Consider the following 12,154-nt stretch of genomic DNA (forward strand, 5'->3'; position numbering starts at 1 on the left):
TCAGTCAGGTGTTGCTTGTTTAAGCCGACACCTGATTGGTTAACTCATGTGCAACAACTGCACCTCTGAACACCCTGCCGTCAAACTCCTGAAGTTTGCAGACGACACGACCGTCATCGTCCTGATCCTTGAGGTCGAGGGGCTGGTTCGGTGGTGCAGCACGATATATCTGGAGCTGAACACGCTCAAGACTGTGGAGATGACAGGGGTCTTCGGGAGGCACCCCCTCAACCCTATGCCTCACCATCAACTGCAACCCTGCGGCAGCCATGGACTCTCTTCAAGTTCATTGGAACAACAATCCCCCAGGACCTGAAGTGGGAGGCTAACATCACCTGCATCCTGAAGAAGGCCCAGCAGAGGATGTACTTCCTGCGTTAGCTGAGGAGACACGGCCTGTCAAAGCATCTGCTGATGAACTTCTACAGTGCAGTCATCCAGTCGCTGCTTTCCTCCTCCATCACTGTGTGGTTCGCAGCGGCTACACAGCAGGACAGGAGGAGACATCAGTGGACTGTGAAGACTGCAGAGCGGATCATTGGAGCCCCCCCGCCCTCCAGGAACTGAATGAGTTCAGGACGAGAAAGAGATCATCATCAAAGACCCGACTCACCCCGGATCCTCCCTCTTCTGCCCCCTCCCCTGAGGCGCTACAGACAAGAACCCCCCGCCACAAGAACACTTTCTTGAAAAGTTAATTGCACTGTTGACGTTTTTGCACTGTGTTTATTATTTTTATTATTATTTGTCTTGTATATTTTGATTATATTATTTACACCTATTCAAATTTTTGTTACAAATTCCAAAGTTGTCCACAACCACGAACACTTCCACGTATGTATACCAATATGTACTGGCGAATAAAGCTGCTCTTGAATCTTGAATCTTACAATCTGCTGACTCTGAAGGTACATCAATGACAACAAACATTCTAGAATAAAATGATTATTTAATGAGAATGAACATGAACATGAAGCTGAGCGAAAGTTGAATAAAATACTTGTTCTCCGTTCATTCTCTTCATCCCTCTAACTGACAATAGGTTCTACACCCTGTCAGTAATTACAGTCTTCACACGAGCACTGGCCTCTTTTACTCCGTCAGCAACGAGGCAGAGACAAATGAAAATTTTTCAGTTTTTATTACAGTATTTACAAAAAGACGATGTTTTAAAAGAAAGTGAAACGTTGTTTTATACTCTGCTGGACTAGCCTTCGAAAGGTCCTGCTGTGCTCTACTGTCACTGCCTCAGTGATGTCATCAGCGCTGCACATCAGCATGTTGAATGCTCGCTCCATTGCAAATAAATCCTTTTCTCTGAATGATCTCTTCACAAGAGAAAAGTTGTGTTCATTGGAAAGGAAACTATTAAATTTATGTGGATAATAATTAATGATTTTATTTTAATTAACTAATTATGAAACACTAGTTTGAATAATACTCTGAAGGGTCATCTGGTGGTAATGGTTCTCTGGTCATTCTCATCTGAATGGCCAACCTTCTGATGCCAGTAGATTGATGGGGGAGGGTCTGCATTCCATAGTAGTCGTAAACCGAGGCCTGTTGGTGTTTCAGTTGATAGCAAAAACAACATGGAAGGACTTCACTAAACATATCTTCCAGGTACTTTTAAAATTTGTGTTTTGTAAATGAATAAACAAAATGGTCGTTGATCTCGATAAAACAACGATAACTTTAAGTTAGTGTTTTTTGACTTAAGTTGTGTTTTTGAACGTGATGCGTCACATCCGTCAAAACATCGTCACTTCATGTTTGTGAATACTGTAATGAGATTCTTCATTCATAATCCTGATTATTGTGTTACGTCCTTGTGAAGGTCGTTCACAAGGAGTCTGGCTCTGTTTGAGGTTTCTGCCTCAGATGATGTTTTCCTGGTCACTGTTGCTCTTGAGATTTGTTGGAACCTCTTTTTCTTATATTGATAATAATAATAATAATAATAATATTACATAGATTTTCTTTTTTGTTTTATATTTTATATTTTGTTAAACAGTGAAAAGAACCAAAGTATTCTCTGGTCCTTCAACATCTAATGATCTTTATGACCCTGGAGGTGAAAGATAATCATCTAATGTTAATCATTAAAGACTTCTGAGTCACATGATCTCCACATACTTTTATTTCAGTCCTGATCTTTGATACCAGCGTCAGAAGGAGTTGATCAGTGTCTTGTTCCATCAGTTCTGGTCAGAAGAAGCTGAATTCTGCTCCAACATGGACCTGAGACCACAGAGAAGAAAGCTGCAGACAGGTCAGTGACTCTCTGACTCTCACACAAGTCAGCAGTTGATGAAATTAAATGAATCACAACGAGACGATCCATGTTGATGTTTTTAAACAACTGCAGCTCAATCTACAAATGATGACGCAGAAAATCTGTGTGTGAGTGTGTGTGTTTTTTTTTTGTGTGTTTGCGTTTTTCCACGTGTGTGTTATTTTTTGTGTCTGCTTTTTTCCATGTGTGTGTTGGTGTGCGTGTTATTTCTTTGTGTGTGTGCATTTGTGCGTGTGTGTGTGTGTGTGTGTGTGTTTTTGTGTGTGTGTGTGTGTGTGTGTGTGTGTGTGTTTGTGTGGATGTAAGTGTTATGTCTTTGTGTGCATTTGTGGATTTTTCTGTGTTCGTGTGTGCGTGCTGTTCTATGTGTGAGTGTGTGAGTGTGTGTGCGTGTAGGTGTGTGTGTGTGCGTGTAAGTGTGTATGTGTGTGTGTGTGTGTGTGTGTGTGTGTGTGTGTGTGTGTGTGTGTTTGTGTGCGTGCGTGCGTGCGTGTGTGTGTGTGTGTGTGTGTGTGTGTGTGTGTAAGACCTTTGAACTGGTGCAGACAGAGATCAACAGATAAGATTCTTTTATGACAACTTAACAGTTTGACTTCCTGCTGAGGAAGAAAATAGTTCTTCACACTTGTTAGTTCTGCTGTTTCTGATGATAATACATTAACACACAAGATGGTATCAAGAAACTCAATTCTATATTCAAGGATATTTCTGCTGGAAACTCTCGTTCAGATCAAGAAACTCTTCTTGAAAAGGAAAAACTGCAGTCTCTGAGAACTTCTTCATCTTTTCTCTACTCACTCTGTGACGTTTGAAAATAAAAATATTATTTCCTCAGTTGAACAGAAACAGGTGAAATATGTGTGTTTTCCTCTCATGTGAACAACGAGTGTCAGTGGAGGAAGAAGTGAAGAGCTGCATTATTTCAACATCAATCATTTGAAATGTTGGAAAGGATTTGTGTTAAAAGTGAAATGAAAATATCTGTAAAATACAAATGTAACACAACAACTTTTGATGTTGACAAGAATGTCATGAGTGTGTTTGTGTGAAGGTGAAGAACCTGCTGGACCTGCTGGACCAAGATCTGGACCAGAACCGTGCTGTGTGTCTCTGAAGAGTGATCTTTCGATGTTCAGACCCATCAACTTCAGAGGAAGTGAAGAGTCTCCAGGTGTGAGGTGAGAGTGAACAAGTGTGAGTCTACCAGGTTTATACACACATTAAACCAGAGAACTTCACTTCACTCACATCACCAGCAGGGGGAGATAAAGACACAATTAAGAACCTCAAACGTTGCTTTCAGTTGTTTCAACGTTATTTATTTATTCTGTTTATACTATATTGCATTATTTTTAACATATTTATATTTATGCTTTTTATATATACATTCACTCTGCTGTTTATTTTAACGGTTGCCAAGCAACGAATTTTCGTTGCCAGTTTCACTGCTGTGTTTTCTGTGCAATGACAATAAAAGAAAGTCTAAAGTCTAAACTAGTGCAGAGGTGGACATGTGCAGCAGTGTGAGGACATCTAGTGGTTCAGCTGGTGAATACCAGGATAGAAACAGATGAGAGTTGATCAGAGTTGTGTTTTCATCAGGATCCAGCAGGAGGAACCAGAATATTCTGGACTGTTGTGAGTCTTTGAAGAATAAGACATTTTTATCTAAATTATATTTAAAATAAACAGTTTGGCTTGACAAGATTTAAGTTCTAATGGAGATGAATGTGGGTTTAAAAAGGAACCTTCTAGTTTACTTATGATCAGAACCTTCAACACCACAAGAGTTTATTTACAGTCTGATTTCATCTCTTCTTCTCAGAGTGGACCATCAGAACTCAGAGCTTCTCATTGGTCAGCAACATCCCTCACAACTGGAAATCAAACGGCTGGTATGTTCATAAACTAGAGGAGGTCCTCATCCTAGAGGTTCCTTCTGTTCATCATCCTTCAGCTGAATCCAAGTTAAAGCTTCTGGTCTTTGTGGTTCTTGAGATGATCCACTATCACTCTGACTTTCTTCTCTGTGATTCTGTTCCAGTCACTGGAGAGAAACTTCTACAACTATATGCAGAAGGAGCTGAAGAGAGTCTGGAGGTTTGTGAGTCCAGAGACTCCACAGACTGAGGAGGAAGATGAGAAGTGGAGAAGCATCAGAGAAGAATTCCTGAAGATCACAGTTCATCTCCTGAAGGACATGGAGGAGGAGGATCTGGCCGAGCGTCTGTGGAGCAGTAAGAACATGTGAACAAACATGATGAAGATGAAGAACACTTGCATCAGAACTGAAGATTTTACTCCATTTTCACCTTCTACAATCTTCTGACTCGTTCGACTTATGTCTTTATTCAGGAAGTCATCCTGCAGAGTGTGGAGGACGACTGAAGAGGAGCCTGCAGAAGAAGTTCCACAGTGTGTCTGAGGGGGTCGCTAAAGCAGGAAACTCTGCTCCTCTGAATGAGATCTTCACTGAGCTCTACATCACTGAGGGGGGCACAGACCAGGTCAACCAGGAGCACGAGGTCCGACAGATCGAAGCAGCCACCAGGAACCAGACCAGACCAGAAACCACCATCAGACAAGAAGACCTCTTTAAAGCCTCACCTGGCAGAGAACGACCAATCAGAACACTGCTGACGAAGGGCGTGGCTGGCATTGGGAAGACCCTCCTGACACAGAAGGTCACTCTGGACTGGGCTGAAGGCAAAGCCCACCAGAACTTCCACTTCATGTTTCCTTTCACCTTCAGAGAGCTGAACCTGCTGAAAGAGAAGAAGTTGAGTTTGATGGAACTTGTTCATCTTTTCTTTCCTGAAACCAGAGAATCCAGACTCAGCAGCTTTGAAGGACTCCAGGTTCTGTTCATCTTTGATGGTCTGGACGAGAGTCGACTCCCTCTGGACTTCCTCAACGGTCGGCGCCTGATAGAAGCTACAGAGTCCACCTCAGTAGACGTCCTGCTGACAAACCTCATCAGGGGGGATCTTCTTCCCTCAGCTCGTCTCTGGATCACCACACGACCTGCAGCAGCCAATCAGATTCCTCCTGAGTGTGTGGACATGGTGACAGAGGTCAGAGGGTTCAATGACCTCCAGAAGGAGGAGTACTTCAGGAAGAGGTTCAGAGATGAGGAGCAGACCAGCAGCATCATGTCTCACATCAGGAGGTCACGAAGCATCTACATCATGTGTCACATCCCGGTCTTCTGCTGGATCACTGCCACAGTTCTGGACATGTTGAAGAGCACAGAGACAGGACAGCTGCCCAACACCCTGACTGAGATGTTCATCTACTTCCTGGTGGTTCTGATCAAAGTCAAGAAGCTGAAGTTCGACGGAGGATCTGGGACTGACACAGTTTGGGATCCTGAGAGCAAGAAGATGATGGAGTCTCTGGGAAAACTGGCTTTTGAGCATCTGAAGAGAGGAAACTTGATCTTCTATAAGTCAGACCTCACAGAGTGTGACATCAACATCTCAGCAGCTTCAGTTTACTCAGGAGTGTTCACTCAGATCTTCAGAGAGGAGAGAGGACTGTACCAGGACAAGGTGTTCTGCTTCATCCACCTGAGTGTTCAGGAGTTTCTGGCTGCTCTTCACGTCCACCAGACCTTCATCAACTCTGGAGTCAACCTGATGGAATCAAAACTAACATCTTTAATAAGATTATTTAGTAACAAAAGTCAAACAGATTCAAACAGGTTCTACCAGACAGCAATAGATGAAACTCTAAAAAGTCCAAATGGACATCTGGACTTGTTCCTGCGCTTCCTTCTGGGTCTTTCTCTGCAGACCAGCCAGAGTCTCCTTCCAGGTTTGTTGACACAGACAGGAAGTAGCTCCTGGACCAATCACAACACAGCAGAGCTCATCAAGAGTAAGATAAGTGAGGATGTGTCTCCAGAGAGAATCATCAACCTGTTCCACTGTCTGAATGAAGTGAAGGACACTTCTCTGGTGGAGGAAGTCCAACAGCAGATGACATCAGGAGGTCTCTCTGATCAAATGTCTTCTGCTCAATGGTCGGCCCTGGCCTTCATCTTACTGTCCTCAGAGGAACATCTGGACGAGTTTGACCTGAAGAAATACTCAAGATATGCTTCAGAAGAGGTTCTTGAGAGGCTTCTGCCGGTGGTTCAAGCCGCAAACAAAGTTCTGTAAGTTGTTCAAACATTTCTGATGATATGAACTAAACATGAATGTTTGATTTACTCTTTGATGATTGTTGTGTTTGTCATCGTGTTTAACAAATTGATCCTAATTTAGACAAACCTTCCTCAAATATTCATACAATATGTGATTTTATGATGTAACTAGTTCAGTCTTGTCAAATAGAGAATTGAAAAGTAAAGATGTTACGTAGTTTATAAAAATATCATCTTAATAAATCATTGTAATGATAAACAAACAAGCGTCAACTTTAAATGAAAATGAATAATAATCAAAAGAACATATTTCAAAGTTGAATGTGGTCAGAATGTGGGACTATCACACTAACAACTGCTTCTCAATGTTTTCTTCGCTTGTTCCCTGAATGAACTTTTGTGTTTGTTCATCTTCAACTGAAGGACATGAAACACACACACTTGAGTTCATCATTCTGCAGCTGTTGACCAATGAAATACTTGAAGACAGAAAGTCAACCACTGACACGCTTTTATTCTGTAACATTTGCTATTGGTTCATCCTTCTTGGTCAGGGCCCTCTCATCCCTGATGCATTCAATTGATGTGAGACAGAGGATCAGTGATGAAAACATAGATTCTGAAAGACTCAGAGAAACACAACACAAATACATCTTAACATGTTTAAAGACTAAGAAGAGTTTTGATTCATGTTTTATGATCAGGAAAAAGGATGTCAGGTCAGCCTGGAATTGAACCTTCAACCTGTTGCCCACTGGTTCAAAGACATTAGTAGAAACATGTGGCCTCATTAATTATACTGCGTATACACAAATGAATGTGTACGCAACATTTATTTATAGAAAATAAACTTAAGTTAGCATGTGTGACCTTCACAGCAGCTCTGAGCCTGATTTCTACAAAATCTTCATCTTAAATTCACATGAAGTTTCTTGAATGAAACAAAACCACGAAGGTTACATCAATAAAAATGCAGCTTTATTTAACTTTACTGTTTCATACAAAAGGTCAACTCTTGTCTTTTTCTCAGGAAATGTGTTCTATAAAAATAAATAATAAAATCAAAGGGGTTCGTCTTCATAGTCCTCTTTGTCCGACTGCATGTATTTAATTTAAAATATTCATGTTAGGTATTACTTTAAGATTCTTTTTAAATATGTTCATAAATGTCACTTCCTGTTGGAGCAGTTGAATCTATTTTCAGCTCATGAACTGAATATTGAAAAACATTTGCTTTGTTTCTTATGCAAGTAGATCAGTGTCATCAGAGAATTGAAGGATTGAATTTAACATTTAATTTTATTAAAATGTTCTATTTTTTTAACCATAGAAATATTTTCTGAATCATTTTATTAAATAATTTGAATATATATTATATATTGGATTTTAAACACTTTCACATTTGTATATTTAATTAAAAAAGCCACTTGTCAAAAATATTGATTCTTGAATTGTTTTCATTTTATTTATTACTAAAATAACAATATTAAACTATAAATAAACTCTTTCAATTCTTGTCAAATAGAAAATTGAAAAAGTCACTTGTTGATGAAACTCGTCTCTTTCACAGGCTGAGCGACTGTCGACTGTCAGAGAGAAGTTGTTCACTTCTGTCCTCAGTCCTCAGCTCTCCGTCCTCTAGTCTGACTCTACTGGACCTGAGTAGAAACTTCAAGCTGCAGGATCCAGGAGTGGAGCTGCTGTCTGCTGGACTGAAGAGTCCACACTGTCACCTGGAGACTCTCAGGTCAGAACATCATCTTCTCTTGGTTCTGATAATGTAAAATGTAAAGTCAGAGGTGGAAACACGAGTCAAAGTCTGTCATCACTTTGTTCTTCAGTGAAGCAGCTCATAGATACATTTGTATGTTTGTGTAGCAGGTAAAGATGTTACGTAGTTTATAAAAATATCATCTTAATAAATCATTGTAATGATAAACAAACAAGCGTCAACTTTAAATGAAAATGAATAATAATCAAAACAACAGTCCTTCATATTCTTTATCCAGTGTTCTCGCGTCATCTGTCTCGTAGAAGACAAAACACTTTAGAGTGGAATCTTGAGGTTTGTCTTTGATTTGTTTTCATTGTTTGTTTTTTCCACCGTTGTTGTCTCTGTTCTTCTCTTATGGTTCATCTGTTGTTCATGAGGTCTACGACTATTTTAACAGTCGACTGCTCACCAAATATTCAACCATTAAGTCGACTAATCGCATCATTCTTACATTTTTCTTCAATTTATCATGAAGTTTCTTTAATGAAACAAAACTACTTTACTTACTTTAAGCTTCTTTTGAAGCTAAATATGTTCATAAACGTACATTGAAGCCAATAAGTTTTGTTTGTCATGTCTTTTACTGAGACTCCAATTCATTCAGCAACAGTCCAAACCAACAGAGTCAAAACAACCATCAACAGAGACTTAAAACATAAACAAAAAAACTGCAGATCTTTGTTCACTTAATAAGTATTTTGTACACGTCAGTATTATTAAAGGAATCATAAATACATTTGTCTTGTGACAGAGAAAACACTCAGAGTGGTGACTTTGACGAACTGAACCACATTAACAATCATTTCAAAGTCAATTGTTTACAATAAATGACTGTTTTTACTTGAATTTAATGTTGCAACTGTGTGAATAAAATCATTATAAAATAAAGATAAATAATGCAATTACAAAAAACTTAATTTCACAGACACGTATAGAAAGTATAGTTTTGTAAAAGCATCTGTTAACAGTCAAATCATATATTGATGATCATTTTAAAGACGTGGTTAAAGTCATCATGTGTGGTGGATGTAAAGAGATCAATGAAAGTTGATGTCATTTGCTGTAAGATTAACTTCAAATGTGAAGAAGATATTTCTGTTTGATTATTGATTCTTTCAGGTAGTAGATCCAGATATGAACATTTTATTTTGTAACATTTAGGAAATCCATGTGTGGTGAGTTGTTTGTTTTTGTACAGTGTAGGCTGCCCTCATCGTGTACTGACACTATTGTTAACTCGTCATCTTCATCAGCCGCTGGTTACGACTTCTTCACCCTCATTTAGAGGATTAGCGCCCCCACAAACAGGACAGGAGAGATGAAGTATTGACGTGACAACCAAGTGTGTTGTAAGAAAATATCAATATTTGTGCTCAGGTTATATACGGGTGTGAAAACTAACATGTTGGTAAGAAATGTCTTTCTCCAATGATTTGTGAGGCTCATCTACAACTACTTCACTTCACACTGAACACATGTGTCTCCATTTCTTGTTGAATCCATTGTGCTGATGGTATCTGTGATCATTCTCCTGACATGTGACTGTTGCAACAATCAGTCTCATCAAGTTGATCCTGGTTTTCAACATTTTCAAGGTCAAACATTAAGAGAGAAAAGTGTCGATTTCCTACTTTGAATATGACGTGTTGATAAATGTCACTTCCTGTTGGAGCAGTTGAATCTATTTTCAGCTCATGAACTGAATATTGAAAAACATTTGCTTTGTTTCTTATGCAAGTAGATCAGTGTCATCAGAGAATTGAAGGATCGAATTTAACATTTAATTTTATTGAAATGTTGTATTTTTTTAACCATAGAATTATTTTCTGAAAAATGTATTCAATAATTTAAATATTGAAAGGTTGGTTTTGTTTTCATTGAATAATGGAAACATTTTTTACACATAGAGTATATATATATATATATATATATTATATATTGGATTTTAAACACGTTTAAAAAATAAATTTAAAAGGATACTTGTTAAAAATATTGAATCTCGATTTTTTTAATTTATGATTCCATACCAGCATTTATATAATGTCTGTGTTTTGAAGAGGTAAAAAATATTTATATTTTAATGTTGTTGATGTAAAGAGGTAAAACATATATATATATATATATATATATATATATATATATATATATATATATATATATATATTTTAATGATGTAGTTTTGAAGAGATAAAATTAAAATACAACATTTAAATATTCTTTTATTTCTATTTTGTTTACCTCTTCAAAACTCCAACATTAAGAAGAGGTAAAAATATTTATATTTTAATGTTATAGTTTTGAAGAGGTACAAAAAAACTACAACGTTAAAATACAAATATTTTTTACCTCTTCAAAAGTACAACATTAAAATATAAATATTTTTTACCTCTTCAAAACTCCAGGGTTAAAATTTATATTGGATTTTAAACACTTTGACATTTTTATAATGAATTTAAAAGGATACTTGTTGATAACAATATTAAACTATACGTGTGAAAAAAACCTTTACTCAATTAAAACATATTGTTTTTATCATAAATTATGAATAAATAAATAAACTCTTTCAATTCTTGTCAAATAGAAAATTGAAAAAGTCACTTGTTGATGAAACTCGTCTCTTTCACAGGCTGAGCTGGTGTGGACTGTCAGAGAGAAGTTGTTCACTTCTGTCCTCAGTCCTCAGCTCTCCGTCCTCTAGTCTGACTCTACTGGACCTGAGTAACAACTTAGACTTGCAGGATCCAGGAGTGGAGCTGCTGTCTGCTGGACTGAAGAGTTCACACTGTCACCTGGAGACTCTCAGGTCAGAACATCATCTTTTCTACATCATCAAAGCTCAAATGTAAAGTCAGAGGTGGAAACACGAGTCAAAGTCTGTCATCACTTTGTTCTTCAGTGAAGCAGCTCATAGATACATTTGTATGTTTGTGTAGCAGGTAAAGATGTTACGTAGTTTATAAAAATATCATCTTAATAAATCATTGTAATGATAAACAAACAAGCGTCAACTTTAAATGAAAATGAATAATAATCAAAACAACAGTCCTTCATATTCTTTATCCAGTGTTCTCGCGTCATCTGTCTCGTAGAAGACAAAACACTTTAGAGTGGAATCTTGAGGTTTGTCTTTGATTTGTTTTCATTGTTTGTTTTTTCCACCGTTGTTGTCTCTGTTCTTCTCTTATGGTTCATCTGTTGTTCATGAGGTCTACCACTATTTTAACAGTCGACTGCTCACCAAATATTCAACCATTAAGTCGACTAATCGCATCATTCTTACATTTTTCTTCAATTTATCATGAAGTTTATTTAATGAAACAAAACTACTTTACTTACTTTAAGCTTCTTTTGAAGCTAAATATGTTCATAAATGTTCATTGAAGCCAATAAGTTTTGTTTGTCATGTCTTTTACTGAGACTCCAATTCATTCAGCAACAGTCCAAACCAACAGAGTCAAAACAACCATCAACAGAGACTTAAAACATAAACAAAAAAACAGCAGATCTTTGTTCACTTAATAAGTATTTTGTACACGTCAGTATAAATGTCACTTCCTGTTGGAGCAGTTGAATCTATTTTCAGCTCATGAACTGAATATTGAAAAACATTTGCTTTGTTTCTTATGCAAGTAGATCAGTGTCATCAGAGAATTGAAGGATTGAATTTAACATTTAATTTTATTGAAATGTTGTATTTTTTTAACCATAGAATTATTTTCTGAAAAATTTAATTCAATAATTTAAATATTAAAAGGTTGGTTTTGTTTTCATTGAATAATGGAAACATTTTTTAGACATAGAGATTAATATAATATATATATTATATATTGGATTTTAAACACGTTTAAAAAATAAATTTAAAAGGATACTTGTTAAAAATATTGAATCTCGTTTTTTTTAATTTATGATTCCATACCAGCATTTATATAATGTCTGT

General features: G+C 37.3%; 2 protein-coding genes across 2 annotated transcripts in view; both read left to right on the forward strand.

Annotated features, from left to right (window-relative positions):
• LOC148085133 (uncharacterized) overlaps positions 1 to 12,154 on the forward strand; it is a 523,722-nt gene that overhangs the window by 110,492 nt on the left and 401,076 nt on the right. The window lies entirely within an intron of this gene.
• Positions 47 to 8,227, forward strand: LOC148085135 (NLR family CARD domain-containing protein 3-like). The gene is made up of 4 exons (XM_087785509.1): positions 47 to 193; positions 268 to 376; positions 4,652 to 6,455; positions 8,014 to 8,227. The coding sequence occupies exons 1-4, from the start codon at positions 47 to 49 to the stop codon at positions 8,225 to 8,227; spliced, it is 2,274 nt and encodes a 757-aa protein (XP_087641635.1).

Source organism: Callionymus lyra, chromosome 2 (genome assembly GCF_982586985.1).
Source record: "Callionymus lyra chromosome 2, fCalLyr1.hap1.1, whole genome shotgun sequence".
Taxonomy (NCBI): Eukaryota; Metazoa; Chordata; class Actinopteri; order Syngnathiformes; family Callionymidae; genus Callionymus; species Callionymus lyra.

Coding starts and splice junctions, on each gene's coding strand:
- LOC148085135 (XM_087785509.1), top strand. CDS start 47: ATGTGCAACAACTGCACCTCTGAACACCCTGCCGTCAAACTCCTGAAG. Junction 377..4,651: donor GCAGAGGATGTACTTCCTGC/GTTAGCTGAGGA, acceptor GTCTTTATTCAG/GAAGTCATCCTGCAGAGTGT. Junction 6,456..8,013: donor CAAGCCGCAAACAAAGTTCT/GTAAGTTGTTCA, acceptor TCTCTTTCACAG/GCTGAGCGACTGTCGACTGT.